The 27,508-nt window shown below is 33.7% G+C and overlaps 2 protein-coding genes and 2 pseudogenes across 3 annotated transcripts; all 4 read right to left on the bottom strand.

Moving 5' to 3' along the window:
• Positions 1-1,562: 1,562 nt before the first annotated feature.
• LOC120128884 lies at positions 1,563-4,015 on the bottom strand. The gene is made up of 4 exons (XM_039146493.1): positions 3,609-4,015; positions 3,351-3,533; positions 2,704-2,944; positions 1,563-2,006 (listed from the first exon to the last, which is right to left on the bottom strand). Exons 1-4 carry the CDS (start codon positions 3,998-4,000, stop codon positions 1,785-1,787), a joined length of 1,038 nt encoding a protein of 345 aa, XP_039002424.1. The 5' UTR covers positions 4,001-4,015; the 3' UTR covers positions 1,563-1,784.
• A 1,580-nt stretch (positions 4,016-5,595) lies between these two features.
• Positions 5,596-6,380, bottom strand: LOC120128765 (annotated as a pseudogene).
• A 2,584-nt stretch (positions 6,381-8,964) lies between these two features.
• On the bottom strand, positions 8,965-10,082 carry LOC120128610 (annotated as a pseudogene).
• On the bottom strand, positions 9,855-20,533 carry LOC120129007 (nuclear pore complex protein NUP1-like). Of its 2 annotated transcripts, XM_039146611.1 has the most exons (9): positions 20,177-20,533; positions 19,454-19,504; positions 17,507-17,600; positions 15,386-15,575; positions 14,973-15,272; positions 14,802-14,894; positions 14,067-14,720; positions 13,432-13,799; positions 9,855-12,060 (listed from the first exon to the last, which is right to left on the bottom strand). In XM_039146611.1, the coding sequence occupies exons 1-9, from the start codon at positions 20,451-20,453 to the stop codon at positions 10,197-10,199; spliced, it is 3,891 nt and encodes a 1,296-aa protein (XP_039002542.1). In that variant the 5' UTR covers positions 20,454-20,533; the 3' UTR covers positions 9,855-10,196. The 2 variants fall into 2 exon arrangements, with proteins under 2 accessions (XP_039002542.1, XP_039002541.1); XM_039146610.1 differs by lacking the exons at positions 17,507-17,600; positions 19,454-19,504; positions 20,177-20,533 and adding an exon at positions 15,834-15,959.
• Between the last annotated feature and the right edge of the window lie 6,975 nt (positions 20,534-27,508).

The raw sequence follows: 27,508 nt of genomic DNA, 5'->3' as shown, positions 1-27,508 counted from the left end.
GGAATGACTCACGTGAAAACTAAGGGAGATAAGGTGTTTTTTAACCTTTAAAACAAGTTACGGGTAAACTACACTTTTTGTCATTCTCCCTTTAAATCATTTTTAAAAACATCATTATCCTTTAATTATTGGGCCAACCTAAGCCCAATACCCTTTTTGAACTGGTCCAACTATCTTAAGAAGTCTAACTGAATTAACTTACGAGTTTCGGGTTAACTCGAACTACTGACCCGAGTTCCGAGGCATTACATAATTTTAGGTTAAGACAAGAATAAAATAGATTTAATAATTTAGAATAAAATATAAGTTTAGACGGATATACAAAATATATACCATATGTAATCTATCTTGAATCAATTAATCTAGTTGGTTCAATGGTTGGAGGGTTGTTATTTTATCCCCAAGACCCAGGTTTGATTCCTTCACTCCCTCATTTCAACAATTTCAATTTTCTTTCCACCATCTCATTGGTGGAAAACAACTCTATTAAATTAAAATAAATTAAATCTTCCAATCAGGTGACGACACGTGTCATGATATTTGACACAATAAATTAAGATAAAACCATCAAGTCGAGGGTGCAGAGTGAGCAAGTCCGCTCACAATAAGTATCAATTTAAAATATATTTTACTAATAATTAATATTATTATAAAAAATATTTGTATATATTTATATCGTTATTAAATAAAATAATTAAAAATTTCAAATCCAAGTAGAGATTAATCAACTTCTAGAGAATTTCTACCATTTAGCCTTGGAGTTGCAGTTGGAAATTCGATCTTTACAGGATCCTTTTTGGCCGACTAAGTGTTCAATGAACCATCTTTCCGAATCCAAGCCACCAACAGAACCTGCAACAAAGAAAAAACATTCAGAAACTTTAACATTATCCCCTGCTGCCATAGATTGAAGGAATAGATTTCCGATAGCTGCATTTTCCGGCAATTTCAAGGAGGCAAAAACCAAAGCCTAGAACAGAGTTAGATCCTGCATTCTTGGCATTGATCCACAACAAACTATACTTTCAAGGGTCTTATCTAGGCTAATACAATTTCAGTCATTCAAGAAGATAGTAGCAGCCAAGTCATGTTTCATAATTTCTATGCAGATAAGATGCTTCATCAATACTCCAGTCCTTCACCAACTCCATGTAACATAACTCATCCCAAAATAATCCATGACAGAAACATGGTTCAAAGACAGCACAGAAGGCCAAAATCAAACTGAAATTCAACAAGACAAATATTAATAATTGAACAAGTACAGGAAAACTTCTTCATTACTCAAAAAGGAGATGGAAAGGAAGAAACCAAAAGTTAAGAGATCCACTTACCTTCATCACAGTATGAAAAAAAAAAATCCAAGAGTTGCAGTTATTCATAGATGTAAAGGGTATTCTCATGTTCTTTAACATACAATGTTAAACTCTTCAAGAATCGAAATGCCATCCATTATCCATATAAAGGAAACTAGCAGCAATAGTGGTTTTACATAAAATTCACATCATCAATAGAATGCTAACATTCCACTTGAAAATGAGGTTGAGATGACACACCAAGAATAAAGAAGAAGGGAAGAAAAATATTGTTGATAATGGTATTGGAAGCATTCAATTACGCAAAAAGTAAATCATTCAAACTACTTGTTCCAAAAGCTACTAAAACGTTCCAATAGAGGCCAAAAATACACGGGGGAAAATAGATCAAGTAATTGTATGGAAAGTTCTGAAACCTGCTCCTCTACTCCTCTACTGCATCTTTTCTTTTTCTCTTCTTCTTTTTCTTCATATCACTTTCATCTGCCCCAGCATCGTTTGCACCATTAACAACAGCAATAGCTTCCTCACTCTCATCGCCACCCTTCTTCCTCTTCTTTTTCTTCTTGTCACTTTAACCACACCCTGCATCATTTGCACTATTAACAACAGCAACCACGTCGTTGCTGTCTTTGTTCTTTCACTTCCATCACCCCTTGCATCATTTGCACTAAGAACAACAGCAACCGCCTCCTTGTTCACATTGTTCTTTTCACTTTCATCACTCCATGCATCATTAGCACTAACATTATCAACAACAATAGCATCGTCACTCTCTTTGTCCTTCATCTTTTTCTTCTTTTCACTTTCATCACCCCTTACATCACCTGCACTATCAACAACAAAAACAGTCTCCTTACTCTCTGTGTTCTTATTTTTCCTCTTTTCACTTTCATCGACCCCTGCATCATTTGCACTATCAACAACAACAACAGTCTCCTCACTCTCTTTGTTCTTCTCACTTTCATCAGTTTTCACATCATTAGCACTATTAGCAACAGCCTCCTCGCTCTCTTTATTCTTTTCACTTTCATCAGCTCCTGCATCATTAGAACTATTATCAACAGCAATACTCTCTTTGCCTTTCCTCTTCTTCTTCTTCTTTGTTTTCTTCATTTCACTTCCATCACCCCCTGTACAATTTGCACTATCAACAACATCAATAGCCTCCTTTCTCGCTTTGTTCTTCACTTTCATCAGCTCCTACATCATTAGCACTAATAGCAACAGCAATACTCTCTTTGCCTTTCCTCTTCTTCTTCTTTTTCTTTTCACTTTCATTGACCCCTGCATCATTTGCACTATCAACAATAGCAATAGCCTCCTTGCTACCTTTGTTCTTTTCACTTTCATCAGCTACTACATCATTAGCACTATTAGCAACAGCCTCCTCGCTCTCTTGGTTCTTTCCACTTCCATCAACTCTTGCATCATTAGCACTATTATCAACAGCAATTGCCTCTTCACTCTCTTTGCTTTTCCTCTTTTTCTTTGTTTTCTTCATTTCACTTCCACCAGCTACTGCATCATTAGCACTATTAGCAACAGCAATAGCTTCCTTGCTCGTTTTGTTCTTTTCACTTTCATCACCCCTTACATCATTAGCACAATTAGCAACAACAACACCCTTCTCGCTCTCTCTGCTCTTTTCATTTTCATCAGCTCTATTATCAACAGAAATAGCTTACTCAGTCTCTTTGCTTTTCCTCCTCCTCTTCTTCTTCTTTTTCATCATTTCACATTCATCAACCCCTGCACCATTTGCACTATCAACAATAGCCTCCTTGCTTGCTTTTGTTCTTTTCACTTTCATCAGCTCCTGTATCATTAGCACTATTAGCAACAGCAACAACCTCCTTGCATTCTTTTTTCTTTTCACTTACAATAGATCCTGCATCATTAGCTCTATCATCAACAGCAATAGCTTCCTTACTCTCTTTGCCTTTCCTCTTCTTTTTTTTCTTCGTTTTCTTTATTTCACTTTCATCACCCCCTGTGTCGTTTGCACTAATAACAAGTGCGACAGCAACGGTTTCCTCGCTCTCTTTGTTCTTTTCACTTCTATCATCCCCTGCATCGTTAGCAAGAGCAACAGCCTCCTCACTCTCTTTGCACTTGTCTGTATCAAGAGAACCAGCTTCAACCATAACTTCATCCACAATTCCCTTCTCTTCCTCGGTCTTCTTTTCAGTTTCAGCATCAGAGTCCTCTTTATTCCTCTTCTCAACATAATCTTCATCCATAATTCCCTTCTCCTCCTCGGTCTTCTTTTCAGTTCCGGTATTCTCTTTATTCTTCTTCTCAACATCATCTTCAACTTCTGGTTCTTCAACTTCAGTTTTCTTAGCAACAACTGGAACAATTCTATCACTACATTCATCCAATTTACGCTTGCGGCCATCCACATCTTCCTCCTTGTCCTTTCCCTTCTTCTCTTTTTCCTTTTCCAACATTCCAATCATAGAATCCCAATTATCTGGAAATACGACATTTCTCAACCACTCTTTAGGAGTACTTTCGTTAAAAACTATCATCGGTTCAGCAGAAGCAGCCAAGCTTGAAAACTTAGAATACGCATCAGCTGGAAACACCGGTTTTTTGAGACAATACTTAGCGCTTGGCTCTCCTTCATTGGTTTTAGACCTGCGCCTGTCTTTTCCCCTGTGCCTTCTCGAGCGAGGCATGGTGGTGCTCTTCTTCTCCTTTTCCTTTCGGTTTAGGGTTTTAGTAGGAAAAATAAAAGATACTTACGATTTACAGGTTGGGTTTTGGGGGGTATATTGGGTCTGTCTGGACTCAAATTAAGTTCTAATAAGATGTTTGGGCTTTTATTATAGTTTTACACATCTCTCTCTCTCTCTCTCTCTCTCTCTTCTCTCTCTCTCTCTTGATAATTTACATTTTAGAACAATAAATTTTATTTCAATCACAAACTTTTAATTTAGTCAAATTACATCATTTAATTTCTATATTAATAAATTAAGTCACTTATGTTAATATTTTAAATAATTTAATGAAATACTTATATATTCATAATCATTAAATAATATTTAATTGAGAATTTAATTACAGTTTTTTAGAATTTATAAAAAAATAGTTTCTCCTTTGAATTTATTTGAATCAAATATTAGAAAAGATTTTAACAAACAATTAGAATCAAATTGATATAATGTATAAATAACTAAGGTTAAATATATAATTACATTGATTTATTAACTGTCACACCACTTTCTTCGACAAATGTTAATAACAAATAACTTAATTTTTATTATTTAAATAATAAAATTAAAAATATACACAAATTAAAAATTTTATAATTAAAATTTGACGAAAATTTTTATAGTCAAATGTTTGGACCTTTTACTTTTATACTGATTTTCCTTGTCAATGAATTTGTTTTATGATTAAAAAAAACATTAGCAATCGTTTATAATTTTTATTATTCATTTACTAACAAATTAAAGAAGTTAAACTTATTTTTAATGAGACATGTGTTAATATTTTCGTGTTTAGGGTTGTAAAAGTCGAGTCGCTCGAGTAGTACTGAGCTCGATTCGACTTAAAACTTTGAAATAAGTTCGACTCGATTCGAACTCAAAACCATGAATTAAAACTCGTAAAAGCTTGAAATGAAAAAAACTTAAACTTAACTCGATTTGAGTTCAAAACTCAAATTCGAACCTGAACCTTAAATACATCACAACTTATACTATATTTTTCTAAAAAATCAACATATAAATGTTAATATTATTAATAATTCAATTTAAAAAATAAAATTTTAATATATTATATTCTCGAGTTGCTCGCGAGTTTTTCCAGTCGAGTATCAAGTAACTTGTTTCTGCTCGTTAAGAGTTAATATTTATCTAATTTTGATCGAATCAATATCGAGTAACTCATGATTTATCTTATTCATTTAAGTCCCAGTGTATGATTCTGCCGGTAATGAAATGATAATTTTAACCAAATAAAAAATCAGTAGGTACAATGAGGGACGGGAGTCATTAAGGTCCCTCTTTTCAGTTTTTTTAGTATAGTTTTTAAATATTAATTAAATAAAAAATTTATCCCGTTTATTTTTTAATTTGATTATTTAATAAATTATAATTCTTTCAATGTAAAATAATTTAATCTTTTCTAATATATAAGTGAAATGTCTCAAATTGACGTCTTTCTAACATGGACATATAGACTGCAAAAGCGAATCCACGGTGAGATGATGAAAGATAATTCTCTCGTTTTCTTTCACTAAAATTTTTAATCTTTTTTTTTTTTTACATTTTTCAATTTTTCGTAAACAAAGACATGAATATGATCAAATTCTGACACCATAGTTATTTAACAACCATGTTCTCTCTAGACATGTTGATGTTGCAGTTACACTGTCCACTATTGAGATGCTTCACAGATTAACCTGCTCTCTAATAGACACCTTCAGCGAGGCTGATGGATGCACCGAGGGCTGCTCTTTGGGTTCATATTCTTCGCCGGCTTCTCAGCGTATTTCGCCGGTTCTGCAGAATACCTGGGACTTGATTGCAACAAACTCAGATTCTTCATCACGGATTCAGCATCCTTTTCAATGCCTATTTCAAGCAAATAAATGATACACATATAACTTCAATGATCTTCCAAGTACCAACATTTTTCTTTGTTTTGAAGATAATAAGCAAAGCTCATTCATTTTTTTTTTCTTTTTTATCAAAGCAAAGCTTATTCTTACCACCATTTGTTGGTAATATGGTTTCCATTTCGTGGGACTGGATGAACTCTTCGAACTGGAGATCTTCATCGGTGACAGGGTCAAAAGTATCCGCGAGCCAATCGACGATGTCGTTGCCATCGGAGACATCATCCTCGGTGTTGTCGTAGAAGCCATCCTCATCCTGGTGCTGGCTGATCCAATAGTCCTGGTACCATGCCGTTGTCGTCACTAATTGCCACCATTCTGGTGAGAAATCCTCCACTTGGCGATAAACAGCAGGGACAAAGAGAGGGGCATTGGGGTTCAATGTCGACGTCCTCCTGCAACTAGAGCCATTCTACCGATCGTGTTTATCCCTTAATTCTGTAATACACAACAATTTAAACAAAATCCACAAATTATAGATGATTAATCAGAAATTCCTAAGATTAGAACATTTCATGTCCTCTCTAACTTCATCACTTCAATTTTATAAGCAGTTGGAACTTGGAGCCAACGAATTGACGAATTCTTAAAATGGAAAAAGTGCAACGAATCCAATATATATATTAAAAGCAAATCATAAACCGAAAGAATAACCAAGCACTTTCCAGAATTTGTGTTTATAGATTCTAATAACAGACACATATCAGCGGGCAGTAAAGGTTTCCAGTTTCCCAAACTTCGAAAAGTGTAGAACGAATCTGATCCCTTGTGAAACGCAGAAAAGTAAAATGTAGGATTCAAGAGAAAAGACCGTATCCATTCATGAGTAAAGCATAGAATTAAAACAATCATAATTTCAAATTAAAATTATACTCAATTCAAAATTCAAACCATCACCGTCGATGCCTAATCTATCTAATCAAGCGATAAATGAGCCTGATAGCAGAATCCCATAAGCTTGAAGATGTTTAAGATGACAGTAGCGTTTGTTTACCGAGAAAATGGATGACAAGGAGCACTTAAAACTCGTACATGAAACCTTACATTGAAATTTATATCGATAAACAAATCCAAATCCATTTTCCACCACTCTTCTTTCAGAGATATAAGATTAAGAGAGTACCTTTGCGCTGCGTGATCGTAAACTCTTTCAAAATATCTATCGTTGAAAATCCTTGGTTCGGAATTATCCAAAGCAATAGCTTAAATAGAAAAAATATTACTGTACGGCCTGCGGGGGTCGGTGGGTCAAACATACCCTGCTGGCCCTTTTTGACTTTGACTTCTGCGGTTAAAACATTTTTACCTTTCATTATTTTAATGGTAATTTTTTAGTACCACAAATAATAAAAAGAAAACAATAATTGCTTGTTAAAATAATGTCAGTTAATTTAGGCGGGTCCCAGTCAAGCTGGTATGAATTATTGGTCTCGTGCGTGGAGCTAATTGGTTGAAGGAAGAAGAATCGGACGGCTGAGATGAAGGGATGGGGACAAAGGGGAAATGCAATAAAAGAGAAGCAATCCGCGTGGAACGTGGTGGGTAAGGTAAAAGCATGATTGGAGATTGAGAATGACACCCACTTTGTTTGTTATACTAAAATAATAATATAAATGGGGGCATCTTTTTCATCATCTTATCTCTTTTATTTTATGATTTTATCCATCAAAACATGTTGGTTTCTCCGAATAAAATATTCCTTTTATATATTATAAGATTTTTTAAAACTAAATTCCAACTATGCTTGCCAAATGTCATTGGCTATTTGGCTTATGTAGCAATATATTCTATTTTAATAATTAAATGTGGATTTATAACCAGAGACGGCATGATTTAGGTTAAAGGGATGAATTTGAATTTATAAAATTTTAGGGGTGGATTTGAACTCATAAAATTTTAAGGGTATATTAAAAAATTAAAATATATATAATTTTAAATTTTTAAGGAGACGATCACCTTCAACTAAATCCATCCCTGTTTATAAGTAATTGATTATATTTGATTATCTGGTCATCTATATATTATTGTGGTTTTATTTTAATTATCTAACTATTTTAAGGTATAATATCAAGAAAATATCTCTAACATTCGACTAACTAATTATTTTAACCCTATTTTTTTAAGTATTTTCATGCCCCATGTTTTATTTTGAGAAAAAATATTTTTGTGTATGAAAATAATTAGTTAACAAACATTCAATACTCTAAGATAAAATGTCTTTTTACCCTAAAATGAAACATATAGGGACGGGACAAAATTCTCCAAAAGGAAATAACGAGCGCCAAAGTTATTATTTAGTTAAACATTTTGATTTTTTAGCCTTAAAATAAAAGTTAGGGTCATAATACTTCAAAAAAAATATGAGTCAAAAAGATTATATAATCAAACGTTATGAGTATTTTTTGACATTATGCATTTTTTAAATCGTAGCTAACATTTTACTTCTGTTTTGATTACTCGTAGTTATTAACCATTTACTTAACATAAATAATGATGTGATATAATATGGTAATAGTTTAAGTGCTCAAAACTTACGCATTTCGTTCAATGGATGATAAAATAAAATAATTCAACAAATTTACAATATTTAAAATTGTGTCCAATGTAGTGAATATGTGTCTATCCTGAAATTTCTAGAATTTGAATTTTCTTTTTTAAAATTTGAAGTTTTATTCATTAATATATGTGTGCGCACCCTGAAATTCTATGGTGCTCGTCCTGAAATTTTAGCATATTAAAAAATTTATATTATTAATATACGTATGCCATTCAAAAAAATTTCTAGATCTGCTAGGGCTAACCCTAGTACCCGAAATGACAATGGAAGGAATCAACAAGCTAATGTTGGAGGGAGCAGTTGATACTGTAGAAATCATAACTTTAGGTTTGTGTCTTATGTGGACATTACACATGAATGCATAACGTGTCATCTTAAGAGACGAGTATCATTACAACAGCAGGCAGCCAACATAGTGATATATTTTATCAATCGATTTTACATCAGTGTTCTACAGTAAGAGCAGGTAAGAAGGAGAAATTCATGGGCAATGGGGTCAAATAATGAGACCGTTCTCATTGCACCTCGTACATTTACTGGACGACAACCCATCATCGGCAACGATCTTATGACTGCCATTGCAGACAAAACAAAGCACAAACACAACACCTCCACATCCTTCACAAGCTCCATTTCAAGTATCGACTTAAGCTTCCCTTGCTCATGCAAAGTAACAACTTGGTCTGCTCCACCGATGTATTTCCCTTTAATGAAGAGCCTCGGTGGCATCACTTTCCCACCCAAAATCCTCCATTATTCTTCCCTGTATTCCCTATGCATCGATACGTCTCTTTCCTGGAAAATCACTCTGAAACTTTCTAGGAACCGCAAGCTGTTGCACTCCTCGAACGTCTTTCGTATTCCTTTGAGAGTCGTCATGAAAAGAACGACGGACCCGTCATCTTCGGTCTGACACTTCTCTTCAAAACCTAATAGAGGATCCATCGGAGGACTGTCTTCCTCGATTCTTGCCTTTTTCTCCGCTCCTTTTCTGGTGTTTTCATCACTGCCTTCCAGTGTTCTTGCCTTCTCAAGAACATTCTCTTGCTCGATTCTTGCTCTCCTCTCTTCTTCATCTATCTTCATATGCTCCTTCACGGCTTGCTCAAAGGCAGCCAGTAGGTTAGGGTCAAAGAGGGTACAAGAATTCAAATCTTCCGAAAACACGACACATGGATCTCCGATAATGGTGCGCAACTCTGCCTACATTTCACATTCTCTTTGTCGTCAACCTCTTCACGAAAACAGGGAATAATAAGCAAAGCAGGGAATGATAAAAGAGTAGGTTTGGTCTTGATCTTTATAATTATAAGAGAAATCTAATTTTCTATGATCAAACCCTAAAGCACAATGCAAAACAAGCGGTGAAATTCTTCTTATCAAGAATATCTAAAAATGAAGTCATAAGCATTTTATCCTTCTTTTATGTTACAATAGAGACAAGGGTACACAAAACCTGAATGAAATCACTCATATCACCTAATTGAACTCTCTTTCTCACTATGGTACTAACTCGGAACACCATACAAATTGTGACTTCTGCCACAACCATAAGAAGATTGGAAAACTGTATACGCATGCTTGTGTAGAACCGACACCATTTTTCAAAGTTCAGACTGGCACGGCCACACCACGTAGAGCAACGTTCATCAGGTGCTTTTCTCCTCTACCATCATAATTAAGAGGAACCTTTTTACTTCTTCCGCTGCCTGCGGACTTTCACAATTCTTCTAGTAGACTTGTCACCACCGCTGGTGCCCAGTGAGAAGCTCCCTCCAGCACCAAATTCCTGACTGCTAGAAGCCTGAAATGGAGATGGATTATGTGATGTGGTTGGTTGGGCTCCAAATTGAAACGTGGCTCCTGCTGTGTATGATGCACCAAAAGGAGGCCCCGATGCAGGAGGTGAGATTAGCGGTTGACCAAATGTTGGAACAGTTGGTGCAGTTTGAGCAGTGTCATCTGCCATAGTATCCTCCATTTGATCATTATTACTAGATGGAGTTGACCCAAACACCAAGCCTGAACTGGTGTTGCCAAACACATTCTGCGATGGAGTAGCACCTGCAGCTGGAGTTGACCCAAACACCAAGCCGGGACTGGTGTTAACAAACACGGACTGCGATGGCATAGCAACTGCAGCAGGAGTTGACCCAAGCACCAGGCCCGGATTGGTGTTACCAAACACAGACTGTGAAGGCGTAGCAACTATAGCTGAAGTGAAAGAAAATATGGAGTTTGAGGAGGCACCAGTGGACGACCCAAAGAGAGCAGGTGCAGTGCTAGGAGCAGTAACAGAAGCTGATGATCCAAAGGAGAACCCTGATGATGTTGATGAATCAAATATGGGCGACTTAGGGGCTTGCCAATTGGAGCCAAATGTGCCTGAAGCAATGCCACTGCCAGAGCTCAAAGAATTTGTTTCAGATGCGGAAAAACTCATTCCAGAACTAGCCCCTGAACCAAAAGGTTTAGCTACAGATGCTGATGACCCAAACACTGAAGTGCCAGAAGCAAAGGTAGTATTCCCAGCAACTGCGGAAGATGATCCAGATGAAGAAAACTGAATTGGCGTGCTTTGAGTTGAGGTACCAAATCCAGTGCCAGCAGCAAATGCTTGGGTATTAACAGCATTAAAAGGATTTAAACCCTGTGCCTGCATAGTAGATCCAGATGTAGCCGGAGCACTGAATCCAAAGATTTTACTTCCTGTGCTAGAGATTGAAGCTTTAGTGGAAAAAGTACTACTCCCTGTACTAGCTATTGGCAAAGATGCACTACCAAAAGTACTCCTGCCTGCGTCTGTATTTACTGATGTTCCACCAAAGATACCATTGCCTGTGTTTGTCACTGTGTTTGTGCTGCTGAAAAAGCCACTTCCGGAGTTTGTGATGTTGGAAGATGTATCATTGGGCCTACTACTTTCAGCGCTTGTAATTATAGCAGTTGTACAACCAGAAGTGCTGCTAGTGCCTGTAACCGCAGATGAACCACCAAAAATATTACTTCCAGAGCTAGTAAAAGCAGAATTACTACCAAAAAGGCCAACATTGCCGGAGCTTGTATCCTGGGTCTTCACTTCAACTGCTTCCCTTGAAGTTGCAGATAAGGTTGAAACTGCAGCTGATGGGAACCCAGAGGATGCAAACTTGAAAACAGGTGCAGCAGTAGTTAGGTAGACTGAAGCATCAAGTGAGGGGCTGCTGCTTGTACTGCTAATGGTGACATTGGCAGTAGTGGATGCGGTGGCAGTATCAAAAGGGTCACTGTTTGCGCTGGATACATGTTTAATAGAACCAAAGGATGAACTTTGACCATTATTGGGGATTAGAGATGGTGTTGGCAAAGTGTAAGAAAAAGGACTTGAAGCAAGAGACCCATTATTCAAAGTAGAACTATTCTTCGAGGTATCAAACTTGAAGATGCTTCCAGCTGACATCGAAGTTGATCCAGAAGTGGATATAGTTGTTTCAGGGGGCCTGAATAAGATCCCAGTTGGAGTGTTCTCAATTTTATTCTCCAAACAATTGGTTGTACCAGCAGCAGTAGTAGCAAAACTGCATATTAAACAGAAAAGGGTTTAAACAATAAATTCTCATACGCTGATGTTTACAAAAGAAGCAATATTTTTCAATTCAAAAAAAAAAAGCAATATTTTGTGGTGGTTAGCATTGTGAGAAGAAAGTGACTAGAGGTAGATTGATTAGGTATGCCCACCTTTTTATCATCACACCTGATTTCTTACTCGAACCTTATTTATTATCATCACTATCTTAAGTCTTGGCAACAATTTCAATTGGGTTAATTTTAAATTCGATGCATACATTACAGTCAAATTCTCAGTTTGACACTTCAGATTAAAAACTTGAAATTCAATACTAAATTTTAGGTACCAAATCAAGGAAATGGATATAAATTGGAGCACCGAATATGTAGTTAACCATTTCAAAATAATTGCTCAATGACAAAATTTGTCATTATATTTTTAAGTCTTTATAAAAGAATAACGGTAATTTAAGTATGCCGCTACAAAATCATTTATACTGTCTATACACTCCAATCCTCCCAAGTCGCAACCTCAACTAACAAAATTGCATTCCCACCAACAAAAGAAAGATTAGGTCTTTAATAGTTAAAACCGTAAAGTAGTGTACTCTATATACGAGATGTGTTCAAAATAATCCACCCAGCACGTTTGAATAAAATGTAAACTAACCTTCTTGTTGCACACCTCAACCTCACCAAGCAAACCTTGTGAACTACTGTCCTGGAAGTTAAGTCCAGGATAAAGTATTCTAACGAGGAAAATTTTCTATTTCCAAAGTGACGCAAGAAATACAACAATCAAATGTCGATCACCATAATCCTGATTTTTTATTTCCAAAGTCACAGTAGCAGCTTTTATTAATCTGACGAGGAAAATTTTCCCCATTATTTTTCTTCTTAACCTCAAGGTAGTGTGGGTAAAAGATTGAAGGTAAAAGATTGAAGGTAAAAGAAGGTAAAGTAATGGTGGAAGGTAAGAAAAATAAGCATAGAATAAACCTCCCTTTACCATGTTTGAGAATGAAAAGGAGTTGGTTGAGTCTTTACGAAAAACTTAGGAGGATCCAAGCAAAAATCATTAAATGTTATACTCTACTTTCAAAGTGGTAGGATTTCACAAAATTTCGAAGTGACGTCACAAGGGTGGTGGAATTGATTGTATCACCTCCTACATCCCCCCCTTTTTTATTAACTCCCAAACATGGTAATCTTTAACTCCCTTGAAATTAACTGTCCCTCAGTCTATTCCACTGAACCCACTGTTAGTAATTCCATGTACAATGCCTGCGTTGTGAGGCATAGAGAGAAAGGAAGGGAAAGAGAAGGCAGAGTAAAAGACTTTCCAAGCAAGAAATGTTGAGTAATTGGATGTATACACCAACCTGCTTGTGTTCTCCAGTTTTGAGTCTGAACTTGCAGGTAACTTAGCACCTGAAGGTTCACTAGCTGATGAAATTTCACCAACATCGGCAGAGGCAAAGCGAAATATGGAAGTAGCAACATCTGACTGCTTAGCTGATGCAACTTTCTCCTGGATGCTAAGCATAGAAGTGACCTTTGGTTCCTCCGAGGCAGAATCTTCCTTAGCTGTTGAAGTTGACTGAGATGCCAACAATGCTGCCGGAAGAGATGAAGTGGCAACCTTAGGCTTCTCTACGGATATAGCAGCAGCAGCACCCTTACTTACTTTACCAAGTGTAGCAGATGCAGCTCCGTTAGGATACCCATCATCATCCAGATCCAGATAATCCTGTGATAGACCATAAATTTTTGAAGTTATAAAAATGGAAACATAATGACTGAAATAACAATGAAGCTTATCAATTTCCTTTGACAATCTGCAAGTGGCTATTGAAAGACTTTTCTTTTAGCATCTTTGAATCGAAACGATAGCACTTGATAGGCAGAAGTAACAGAAGGAAATTTGATCATTAATATGCTACTCTTTATCACCCAAAAGTCCTAACCACAAATGATATAATACATCAATTATATTTGTTTACCCATTAACGCATACCTCATTTGCACTCATCTGAAAACCCCGTCTCTTTTGTTGAGGTGGCTGTATGGCAGACTTGATCACAGTGGAATCAGAAGCTTTACCATTAGGCTCATTGTTATCATTCATTAAACTACCAGTATCTATACCACTCATTGCATGAACTGACTTATCAGAGAGGGCAACCAACATTGTTGATCCATTTCGTTTAGCTTTATCACGGTTGTAAGACATAGAGTCATGAGAATCAGGCAGTACCATGTGAGAACCACTCAACTTGTCATTAGCATGCATGTCCAAAAATTTTGAAGAATCTACATTCTCAGGGCTTTTAAGAGACTGCCCATTTAGCATAGATGGTGACAACTTACTACATGATTTTTCCCCAGGGGAGACTAACTTGTCAAGCTGCTGTAATATTTTTGAAGCCACTTCAGAAGACTTGGATGGAACAGGGGTAAAACTAGTGCCAGGAGTGCTGTTATACCCAATCTCAGCTAGAGGATTTAGATCAGCTGAACTAGTGTCAGCTATGTGCACAGATAGAGCATTAGCAGAAACAGGTAAGATAGAGTGTTTTGAAGAAAGAATGTTGGATTTCTGACGAATCCGGCGAATAGGGCCAATTGATCCTATATCATGGTCTAACACTGAACTCCTGCGCTTTAAAACCTGCAAGGGAAAGAAATATATCCAGTGAAATTCTCTAGTTAAGAAACTCAAAAGGAGAATATAATGATCCTGAATCAGTACCCCTTGAGTAGAGCCGGAAATTCTATCTTGCTCCCATGCACTCCGAGACGACGATGATGGTCCACCAAAAGCACTACTTGCAGTTCCAGCACCCTAGGGAAGGAGCGAACATCTATAATAAGAAACATAATAAGAAATTATGAAAAAGAAACTGATTGTCGAGCATTGAACCTTGAGAACAACTCCCGAGTTAGCTCTGGAATAAGGTGTCCATGCCATGCTATATATTGCAGACCTGCCCCTTGATCTTGGGGTCACAAAACCATTTCCAGGACTCCCAACATGGCCTGATCTTGGCACAAGAGACGTTATGGGTGACTTAGTAGGGAAACTTCTATTGTTAAGTAAAGCTGAATCTGCCATAGGCACTTTATTGTGTGATCTAAGCATAGAAACAGATGCTTTTTGAGGCCTACTGCCCATGTAAGCTTTTGCAAGCTCAGCAGGTGAAGCAACATCCTCATCAAGGACCTGTAATACCATGGAAGTTTTATTTTCTATCTTTTAATTTTAAATAATACATAGTAAAAGCCACCTAAGGGTATGTAACTCAAAAGCAATATGAAGGATAGAGAACTCCTTACAGTTGAGCAGACAACAGGATTAGAAATGAGATGGTTCTCAGTACCATTTTCTCTAACCGGGGTCTCTGGAATCTTTTCTTCCTTGTCACATGATACCACTGGTTTCAATTTAGAAACCATGTATTCATTTTCACCAGGAAAATCAACAGTTCTTGAATGTAGCAAACTCGTCAAACGATCAATTTCAGATCTGCAAAAGAAGAAGAAAAATATTCAATATGGAACTAAGAAAATTCATGTCGATAGTGTTACTAGCCAAGCATAAAGAAATATGATACACCCGCCAAAATAAGGAAGGTGAAGTTTATTCCCATTAAAGCTGAAGCATGAAGGAAAATCACAAAGCATGACACCAGCATGTACAGATTGGAAATTAGGTAGCGCAGTAAAAGGTTGCAAGAATAACTAGAATAAGCAAATTCTTGAAAAGATTCAATCGAATTCATACTCTCAGCCTTTCTTCCAGGTGAAGGAAGCTGAGAGAAAAGGAAACTCCTGAGTCCTAAAGCACGAGAGTATACAATCACAAATTGCAAATTATCAGAGTAAATGCCACCAACTTGATTTAGCAAAGATATCTGTCGCAACCGTCTTTCGATTGGGCCTCGAATTGGGCTTCGACTTAGGAAAAATGTGGATTGGGAGTCGCCACCGATCATTTATTTAAAACAAATAGATTGATCGGATACCCTATTTCTTACCTGATCTGCGTCTTTCCAAAGATGTGTCGGGTTCGGGAGTCGGTTACGGTCAAGAAATGATTAGCACCCTTGAACTGCTTTTTCGGTACTACGTAATTTCCAGTTGTCTTTGATTAAGAAAATTGCAAGTTAAATTAAAAGGTAAAATTTGATCCGAATTACTTACCATTTTATGAGTTTACGGAAATACCCTTAAAAAATTAAAATAAGATGTTAAAAGAAAATAATAATAATAAAAGAAAGTAACAAAACTGAAGAATAAACCAAAAAAATAAATGAAACCAATAATAATAAACATAAAATAATTAGATGAAACAAATATAAAAAAAATGAAATTGAATAAAATAAAATAAATGAAGAAAAAATATATATATACAAAAAAGAATAAAAAAAGGTAAAGTGTTTTTTTTAAAAAAAAGAAAAATAATAATAAGAGCAAAGAAACTAAAAATATAATTAAAATAAATAAATAGTATAAATAAAATAATAAAATAAAAAATATATAAAAATATAAAAATGTATGTATAATATAATAAAATACTAAATAGTAACAATAATAATAAATAAATGAAAATAAATATACATATAATATTAACTAAAAAATAGTAATCATAGAAATATAAAATAAAATGAAGTAAGAATATATATATATACCGTTAGGAAAATATAATAAAAAAATAGTAAATAAGTAAACATAGATAAAAAATAATAATATAATATATATATATAATAGGAAAATAATATAATATAATGCAAAGAAAAATGAAAAAAAATATAATAAATAAATAAATAAAATATAATTATATATATATATATACATATAAATAATAAAGGTTAAATTAAAATAAAAAATGAATTAGGGGGTCAAAATTAAAAGCCAATCGAAAAAAAAATGACAAAACACGCGGATCCACACGACCCGTTTATAAAAATCCAATAGTTTTTCAAAAACACAAGCCTCGGGGACTAGATCTACAAAAATAGATCTCGAAAACGCCCCCGTTTATCGGCCAAAAACACTTCTCTCAGTTTTCTTTCGAATCAAAACACAGCAAGGGTAAGGAAAAATAACATGCGTAGGTATGAACTTTACCTTTCAAAATATAAATGCTTCGAAAAATGGCTACGAGTTGCTTGTAATTTTTTTGCTTGGTATTTCGTATATCCTCTTCTGTGTTACAATAGTGAGTTACAATGGCTATTTATAATGCTTGTGGATCCTATCTTTAGGAGTTTAAATAATAGTAGAACTCTATCCTATTTTTAGGAATTTGAATCCTAGCAAAATTATATTCTATTTTTAGGAGTTTGAATCCTAGTAGGACGAAAAGGTGTGTTGACAATATCTTAAAACAAAGTAGTGCAATTAACCATTCATTTCAGCTTGACATCAATAGGATGCAATTATAGATCATCTTGCCTCGTAAATGTCTTGTGCTTCAAAATTTCTTCAAGTTCAGCAACTCCACCTTCATCAGCATGATTACTGGCATTTCCCACATTCCAGATTGGCTCTTTGCACAATAAAAGGATCCTGTGTGGACAAATTAAAAAAAATTGACAGTACATAAGTTGGGGTCATTATAGAGAAATCATAAAGGTGAGAAATGAAAAAATCATAAGAACAATAACATATCCCAAAATAGATGGTTTACAAGAACATAACTTCTACACTCATAATGAATAAAGGTGAGATATGACCACTTCGGACAAATCTGTCCCTAACACTTGGGGCACGTGAGCCACTATCTATTTTATGTAGTTCCAAAGCATACCAAGTGAAGCATGTGTCTAGTTTAAAAAACGAGCACTCTATGTCACACTTACAACTGCATTAAATCTAACAAGTGTTTGGTGAATAGATGAGAGGTTGTAGCCTGAAAACTAAGAATGAAACAATGGAGAGAAAGCTGAAAGTGGTTAATGATGAAATGATGTAACAAGCCATATGGATTCCTCAAGCTAAATTCCCCAATGAGGTGAGGTACAGCAAAACACAGCCTGATGATGGCTTTCAAAAAAATCGGATCCCAATATGATTGACTTTGTAAATTGCAATTTACCTCAACATGTCATTGCCTTAGAGACAAAGCTTGATGACTGTAATAGAGCACAAAACAGAAATACATCAAGCTACATTGACGCTAAAATATGAACACAAGCATACACTATGGTGGACACATTTTTTTCTAGCCAAACAAAGCATATGATCATGTACAAATTTAATAAAAAATTGCCCATTAATCATCTTTGCTCTAAGTTTCACTTCATAAAAGTTATTTTAACTTTTTTTTTAATTTTAAAACTCATTTGGTTTAATGAAGTTTAAGTCTCTTATTTTATTAGAAAAAATTCAACAAATTTAAAGAAAATCACACTTTTCTACATCCTACAGTACTTCTCTATTAACTTAGAGAAACATTATTTTAGCTTCTCTTCACAAATGTTTTATCAAATGGTAGTTCTTATAGAAATGTCAAACAAACCAAAACGGATCCTGATTTAAGGATATTAAAATTACTCATGTTTGTCAAACATTCTTAGTGCGTACTGCTAAGAATATTCCGATACCAAATATTTTCACAATTTTGATACTTCGAAACAGTTATTCTAGATACTGAAAGAATATTCAAGAAATCAAAAAATAAGCAACCGACGTTTTAAAAAAAATGCAAACAGAAAATGTTTTAAGAAGCCAAAAACACCCTAAAATTTCCATAGTAATGCAACTGCACTCAAAATCAATCGCAAAGTAAATTAAGTAATGTTATGTGCCTATATATGAGAACGCAAATTAAGAAAGAAGAGGTCTGTGATAATAGATTGTGAAGATAAACACTCTGCAGAAATCAGTTAAAAGATTCAACATTGTATCTAAGAGGGTATAAGAATATGAATCTTAAATTCCTCTTTCGACAAACCCATGCATTTGAAAATTATCACAACATTCATGTTATTATGTAGTCCATCACACAATTTGTACCGAATTTAAAACCCAAATATATTCTTTCAAATTCAACTTCTGTAATGCAACCTAGAGCCAAATCAATCTTCCAACAAAGAAAATGTTTGAACTTGAATGTATAGCTGACAGACTTTAGTACCCAACTCCAAGATAATACCAGAACATAGCATCTTCTACATACAATAATATTGAAGAACGAAAATTTTAGTACTACATGTTCAAACTTCAAAGTTTCCAAAAAAAAAAAGAATTAGCTCTATACGTTCAAAGTTTGCAGTTAATAATTATTCATTTTTCAGCTGAAAAAATATTAAAACCAAAAATAAGGAACTAGTTTGACCGAGATCCTTAATCAAGCTAACAGGAACATAAACGCTAGGCTTAAATATGTAATTTGAATACTTACTGTTGAAGTTGCTGCAGGTGAATTCTCCTTTGCTTCCTGATTAGTCTCTGATGAGATTATTACATGCAATGTTTAATCAACATCACCAAAAAAACAAAATCTAATTAATGATAATTCAAATTTCTAGATGCCAGACATAAATAACTCATAAAAGACTAACATTTCGTAATTACCAATCTATAATTAACTGTGGCTAACAATATCTCCATCATTAACTTACAATAAGATATTTAAGTAAAATATTATAAATTTTAAAGCATATTTGACATCTTCATTCGTTAAATAAGTACACATAATTTCCGGTTTAAAGCAACATCAGGAAATTAGGAACAGCCGCACAGGTTCTCAGCAATTATTAGGGCCATTAGTGAGTTATTCATTTTCAAATGAAACATACATTGACTAATAAATAATATCACCCAAAAAAGAAGAAAAAAACTGCTTTCATTTCAATAACACCGCCACAACGATAAAGAGAATTATAATTATTCATAGTAACAATTATTCTCAAAATTTCAAGGGGTAGCACGCAAAAGTAAAAATATGATTCTCAAATGTTCTCATCAATTAGAAACAACAAATTCCGAAGCAGATATTAACAAACTACCACTCGAAACTCCCATCAATAAAGAAACAAGAACGAGCCCATTCCCACTACCCAAAAAAAAGTGTTCTTTCTAATTAGAAACAATGAAAGAGAGTCGGGGAATAAACCTCACCTGACACCGGCGCTTCCGGTGGATGAGGCGGCGAAGGAGTAAGCCGTTTCCTAAAGAAGGAGGCGAAGAGCCTGTGAGCACTGTAAGTAATAAGCCTCTGCGCTGGATCCACCAGTTTCGATAACCAACCAGTTCTATCTCCGCTACCGTTGGGGTTCCTAATTGCGGTTGGGGGTCGATCGTACGGAGTTGTCCTCCTAAACGGCCGTTTCCTGAACTTTCCACCGGCTCCAAATCCGCCGTCGTACGGGTTACTCTCCTCACGTGGTGTCGCCATAGGAGAAACAGAAAAGAGATGGGGTTTGAGGATTTTGAAGATGTAAGAGAAAATGTTCCGTCAATTAGGGTTTTATTGAATGTTGTAGGCAGAAAAGGGAAAAGATGAATTAAAATATAAAAAATTCGGGACTAAATGCATTTCTACGGCAAGTATACGTTTTTTAATTATAAAAAAGAAAATACACGGATTACTACTCAACTATGGCCAAAATGATTGATGTTTTAATTTGATCAAATATATTTTTCAACTATTTAAATAATTTAATTAAGTCACTTGTCGTTAATAGTTAACGGAATAAGTGATGTGTCGTTAAAAACATTTAGGTATAATTATACAATTGGTCAATATTATTTATATATTCTTTTAATTTGGTCTTCATTTTAATAAATTAAAATAATAACATGTATCATCATTTATTTGAAAGACTAGTTTGTTTTAATTTATATTTAATTTATAAATTTAATTTTCTCAAACAAGATGGTGACACATCTGGTAACACAGAAGAAGGTTAAAGGGATTTGAACCAAGGATATCTTAAGTTGAAGGATAAAACACCAAACCATTAGGCCAAGACATCTATTTGGTTAACTTCATACAACAAATAATATAACTGATAAATAAAAATTAAAAATATTACATTAATAAAAAATTGTAAATATATAATGTAACATCCTAAAAACATGGCTAGTGACCAAATTGTAAGAATTCAAAGTTTTGTGGTTTAATTTGAATAACTTGAATAGTTCAAGGATTTATTTTGGAAATTTTGTTTAGGACTTGATATCAAAGTTGGATGATTGGAAGGGTATTATGGTCTTTTCAAAGGAAAGATTTTTATCTTCCCTCTTTAAGTGATATAAAGCAAGTGGGAAATGGGAGAAAGCTTATCTAGAGTCTTCTTCAGTTTTCTTCTTCCTCTCCACCATGGGTTTTTGCATAAGGTGAGCATACTTCTTAGTGATTATTACTTTCATTTTAAGTTTGGTTTTGATTCTTTGGGAATTAGGAAAGCTTAAGGAAACTTTAAGATAAGTAAAAACTAAAAGATGGACAAGTTATGAGAGATTAAGTAAAATAAGTTTTTAAGTGAATTGTTGAGAAAGAAAGAGTAAATGGATTTTGAATTTGAATTTGACTTGTCATCAGTTAGAATAAGAGATTCAAAGTGATAGAAATGAATTAAAAACATGTTGATTTATTGGCATGATTATTGAATTCAAGTGTACAAGTTAGATATGGGAGGTTAAGATGAGTTAAAGTGAAAATAGTTGATTTGATTAAGTGTGGTTGAGTTTAAAAGCTTGAAAGAAGAGTAAAATAAGGAATTTAGCTGAGTATGGTCGATTTTTAAGGTTAAAAGAATAAGTTATGGGCATGAGATATCGGTATTGTTCATCCAGTACGATACTTCCAAAGCAAAATGAGTAGAAATTTAGCTTGGGTATCAATACTGAAAGAACAATATCGATAACATATGATAAAATCGGATAAAATCTTTAAGAAGTATCGATACCTAAAGGTGGTATCGGTACTGGTTGAAGGGGTATCGGTACCAATTATCTAGTATCGATACCATTATCAAATTGTAGATATCGAATGTAAAAATGATATTGGTACCGAGGAGGGGTATCGATACCATAAAAGAGTAGTATCAGTACTTTATGGGGAGTACCCATACTATGGAGTATAAAATATTAAGTTAAGTGTTTCTTTCAGCCTATGTTCTATTGATTATATATAACGATTCGAACTCCAATATTTATAGAAGTCGTATAATTGTGAATATGTGATGTGAATGGGTGATAACATAAATAATAATGCCCATGTTATGTTTATGAGAGCTAGGGGGTATAGTTGGTATGCCAAGAGTTGAGGGTTCTACGTGGTCCTTCGAGACATATATGTAATCCTTTGGAACATATATGTGGTACTTCAGGTACACTTATTTGATCCATTGAAATATGTATGTGGTCCTTAAGGAGTGGTCATTCGGGACATATGTGTTATATGTGGCCCTTCGAGACAAATTCTATGTGCCCCTAGTGAGAATTTTATGAGATGTGATGACAGCATATAAGTACAACCTCTATGTACTCACATACCTTAAGTTCTCAGAAATGTACATGGGCTTTAAAGAGAATAATAAATCAATTGGTATGATACTATGTGTGCTCTTTTGTGAAATGATATACATGTTCTATGATGTGTAAAGAAATGTTAAGTACATGTTCACATGATAAAAAGGAATTAGTGATAATAATATAAGTAATGATAAGCATGTTAATGATTATATATGTGTGTATACAACCATTGTGTTACATGATGTGTACATGCATTTGTTAAGTAATTATAGTGATATTAATTGGTTATATGCCTCACTAAGTCATCGACTTAGCGTGTGAGTGTTTCACACGTAGGTTTTGAGAAGATTGAGGAGCAAAGAGAAACAAGACATGTCAGATTCTCCTTTACGGATATCAGATCAGAAAAGCATTTTATTAATATTTATTTTGTTATATTAAAGTAGTTGGCATGTAAATAAAGGTTTGAACAAGATTTGCTCGGATTGATTTTATAAAATTTTATCGTTGTAATTGATGTAAATTATTAAATTTTATTTTCAATCCGAACTGAAATTTTAGTTCTTTTGTAAAAATAATGTTTTGAAAAGTCGATGTGACACATCGGATTCGTATCCATGTAGGGTATAGGTTGGGGTGTTACATATAAACATATTAAAATTTTTCTTTAATTATATAATTTAATATTATATATATTTATTAATATAATATGAATATAATATTTTATATTTACAAAAAATATGAATAAAATATTTTATATATCTGAATTCTTAAATTTTTAAAATATTTTTTTATTTTCTTCTTAACTTATTAAATATATTTTATTTTTGTATTAACCTATTAAATATAGTTTATTTTTATCTTCACTTAAAAATATATTTTTATTTTTATCTTAAATTTTAAAATATATTAACTTAAAATATTTTATTATTATTTTAATATTTTTATGTATTCCTATTTTTGTAAATGTAAAAAAATATTCTTAATTTTTTATTTATTAATTATATTATTTGTTGTCTAAAGAAAATTTTACTAAAATACATATATATATATATATATATATTATTTGTTGTATAAAGTTAACCAAATAGATGCCTTAGCCCAAATGGTTTGGTGCATCCCCTGATCCACTTATGTGTTGATTTCTTTTCTTTCAGTAAAAGGGTGTCAACCTCTGATTGGAGGAAAGTAAATCTATAAATTAAAATAAATTAGTATTTCAATCGAATGATGACAATATCATTATTTTAATTTATTAAAATGAGGCCCAAATTGAAAGAATATATAAATAACATAGACCAATTGTGTAATTACACTAAAATGTTTTTAATTGTCACGTCACATGTTCCATTAACTGCTAACCGCATGTAGTTTGATTGAAGAATTTAAATAGTTAGATGGTCTGTTTGATCAAATTGAAACATCGGTGGTCAAAATGATTTTTTTACTATAGTTTAGTGGTCACTCGTGTAGTTTACCCTAATAAAAAGGCTTAATACAAAAATAAGTGCTCAAACTATGTCTCGAAAAATATTTTAATATCTAAAGAATTTTTTTGTTAAAAAAATATATTTAATGTTTATAACATTACATTTTTAGGTGTCAGACATTAATCACCGTTGAAAATCTTCATTAAATGACATATGTCATGTTCTTATTATTTTGAGAATTTATTTAAAAAATTTAATTTTTTTAAATATTTTGTATTAAATAAATATTTTTAATAAAAAAAAACCTTTAACAAAACCCACCCATCCCATGCTCCCTTCTCTTTTACCCTTTTCCAAACGCCACCGCGACCAACAACTGGTGGTGTACACCGTCACCACCAATAGCTTCGTCGGTGTCTCGCGATCTAAATCCCAATCAACGTTCATCAAAAATTAATCGTCGGTCGTCACAAAACAATAAGAAATCATTCGTTGTTTCTCACTATCGAACCCTTATTCGACAGTCGTGATCATCACCGTTTCTCCCGATAAGAAAGTCGTCTCACACCGAGAAAACCCAACCGTCTTCTCGTCGAGTAACTCTACCGTTTGCATTGAGGAAGCTTTGAAGCTCCGGTGAAAACTAAACCGAAATTATTTTGTAATTTTTAAAAAACTTTGTGTTTTTATGAATAAATAAAGTTTTTTTACTTTATCTTTTAAAAATAATATTTTTATTTATAAAAATAAAAAAATAAAAAAAATATAAATGAGAAAACGTTATATACCTATTTCTAATAAAAAAAAATTATTCACTAAAATATTTTTTGATACATAATTTGTACATTTATTTTTTTATTAAGTCATAAAAAATATTTGACTGAAATTTAACGGTTCTGATTTGACGCTGAATTTTTTTAATAAAAATATCAACTAACTTAAGAATTATGAGGCTTCTAAAATACAACCATTAACTTACGGCAAGTGAACACAAGCCGTTGGATAGCCGTTGAATAAAAAAGAAAGAATAATATGGAAAGGAAATATAAAATATTGATCAATAAATTATTTTAGGTTAGATGAAAGGTGAGAGAGTAAATAATAAAAAATATCAAATATTTTATAAAAATTATATAATTTTTAAAAATATTTTTTTAAAATTATTAATTAAAAATATATTTTTAAATAATAATTTAAAAAATATACACATATATATTTTTAATTAATAATTTTAAAAATGTATTAAAATAAAATTTGAATTATGTGCTCATGCTTTGACAATAACTAAATATAATTTATTTTTTATATAAAATTTTAATCAAAAATTTTATTTTAGGTTAGATCATAGATGAATGGTGAGAGAGTAAATAATAAAAAAAATCATCAAAGATTTTATTAAAATTATAATTTTTTAGAAAAATAAAAAACAATATTTTATTAAAATTATTAATTAAATGCATATATTTTTAATTAATTTTTTTAAAAAAATAAATATATACATATATACTTTTAATTAATAATTTTAAAAATATATTAAAATAAAATTTGAATTATGTGCTTATGCTTTGACAATAATTAAATATAATTTTTTATTAGTATGAGATGATTATAAAATAATATATATTCGAAATACTTTTAACTATTTAATAATGAACGCTCATAAACCCCTATAGACGTCTTACTCGAACCTGATACCTCAAAAAATAACAATCATCTTTTTAGCCACTAAGGTCATTTAATTCGTGCAACTAAATAATTAAATAAAAGTGAAACTATATTCCTTTTGATTTTACAAAAAGATTGAAGAAAATGTACAAGGGGCAATGAGCATTACATTGCTTCTTCTTACTATACAATTACTGAGAAAGTAAAATAAATAACACCAACAACATGAGGAGATGCTTATGCTAAAGTTTCAATGCTTCTCTGAATCCGAAGGTAAAACCATTTTGTAGGCATTTCTTACCGGCTCCGGCACCATTTGTGGCAACATGTCCTTTATGCAACATCGCCACAAAATAGTTGTAATCTATGCGTCCGTCTTGCATATGATCGATAAAATACGGATGCATTCAAACTTGCTGGAGCTCGTCTAGATTAATATAACGACTACTATCCTTATCGAAGTAGGAAAAGGCCATGACAAAGTGATCTTCTTGTTGGAAAAGTCAAAATTGATGGGCAATTTTCGGTGGATTTTGGAGGCTACTTTTGGTGGCAGCAACAAATTGTCAAAATAAGCTGAAATTTTTGATAATTTGGTAATGGTAAAATAACACATTTGGTCATTGTACTTTAGGATATTTATAAGATTAGTCCTTAAGCTTCAACTATAAATACCCTAACACATTTAGCTTCATTATCATCCCAAATCATTTCTTTCTCCCAATACTAAAGAGTTTAGAGAATTTTCTTGTGAGTTGTGAGTGTTTTGTGAATACCTGTAAATTTTCTCTCTTTAGTAAAAGATCTGCAGCAGTCCGAAGACGTAGGCAAAATTGGTTGAACTCCGTTATCAATTTCGAGAATTATTTTTCCGTTTTTATTTCACATTCTCACTAATCTGTTATAGGGAAATTACTTGTTTATTTTCAACAACTGGTATAAGAGCTTTTGGTTGTGAATTTTGTCATTTTTTTGCGGGTTACTATTTATGTGAATAGTAAATTTCTTGAATAGTAAAATTTGGTCGGCGATACGAGTTTGTCGACGGAGGTGTTCTAATACACAGTGGTTCGCAAGAATTGTCATAAATGATCCAAAAGAAGTCATATTCGAGTGGGAGCGATGGCTTTGAGAAACGAAGTGGATGAGCTCAAGATGGAATTGTTCATATGCAATGGAGCAATTAGTGAATGAGGTGCGCTCAAGACCTTCTTGGTAGGACTTAGAATCAAGGGACAGGCATGGTGCGACTACAAGTTCTCAAGTAGTTAGCCCAGGATCAAAACATGACGAGACTGCAGGTGTCAAAGCAGTCGAGCACAAGCAGGGACCCAGTACGATAGCAAGAGATAAAGCCATCAAGCCGAGGGTGTAGAGTGAGCAAGTCCGCTCACAATATGCTAGGATGGAGGCGTGGTCCAAGTTGAGGCGTCTCAGGTATAAAGGGACTCTTAAGGAGTATATAAGTCGATTCAGAAGACTCATGCTCAAAGTCCCAAGTTTGACTGAAGAAGATGGGTTCTTCACCTTCATGTTCGAATTAAAGCCGTGGGCAAAGAAAGTGTTGGAGCGAAGGAAAGTCAAGGAGTTGTCCAAAGGCTTGACAACCGCTGAGTCTATCAAAGAATTTGGAGTCAAGAAGAACAAGACTTCCAAAGCAAAGCCGAAAGCCGAGTCATCCAAGGTGATGGATGAGCCCAAGATCGAGTTGTCCAAAGAAGATGATGAACCCAGAATTTAAGAGGCATTAAGAGTTGGCTCAAAAAGGTTCATTTATGCCAAGGCGAGTAGAAGCCAAGTGCAAGAGGAGTTGTCCATGTCCAAGGAATTTACCGAGCATGTTCTTGTAGAGAACATGGCTTCAGAGACCATCTTA

The sequence above is a fragment of the Hibiscus syriacus genome, unplaced genomic scaffold, assembly GCF_006381635.1.
Source record: "Hibiscus syriacus cultivar Baekdansim isolate YM2019G1 unplaced genomic scaffold, ASM638163v2 tig00110482_pilon, whole genome shotgun sequence".
NCBI lineage: Eukaryota > Viridiplantae > Streptophyta > Magnoliopsida > Malvales > Malvaceae > Hibiscus > Hibiscus syriacus.
Note: the sequence above shows the minus strand (reverse complement) of the source record. Positions and strands in the feature narration are given on the sequence as shown.

Excerpts from the sequence above, each read along its gene's own strand:
- LOC120128884 (XM_039146493.1), bottom strand. The coding sequence starts at position 4,000 with ATGCCTCGCTCGAGAAGGCACAGGGGAAAAGACAGGCGCAGGTCTAAA. Across the intron at positions 3,534-3,608 it reads GATGATGTTGAGAAGAAGAA|GAATAAAGAGGACTCTGATG; the intron begins TAAAGAGAATAC and ends TGTTGAGAAGAG. Across the intron at positions 2,007-2,703 it reads AGAACCAAGAGAGCGAGGAG|GCGGTTGCTGTTGTTCTTAG; the intron begins GCTGTTGCTAAT and ends GTGAACAAGGAG.
- LOC120129007 (XM_039146611.1), bottom strand. The coding sequence starts at position 20,453 with ATGGCGACACCACGTGAGGAGAGTAACCCGTACGACGGCGGATTTGGA. Across the intron at positions 19,505-20,176 it reads ACCGGAAGCGCCGGTGTCAG|AGACTAATCAGGAAGCAAAG; the intron begins GTGAGGTTTATT and ends TAATCTCATCAG. Across the intron at positions 13,800-14,066 it reads TTCAGATGAGTGCAAATGAG|GATTATCTGGATCTGGATGA; the intron begins GTATGCGTTAAT and ends GGTCTATCACAG.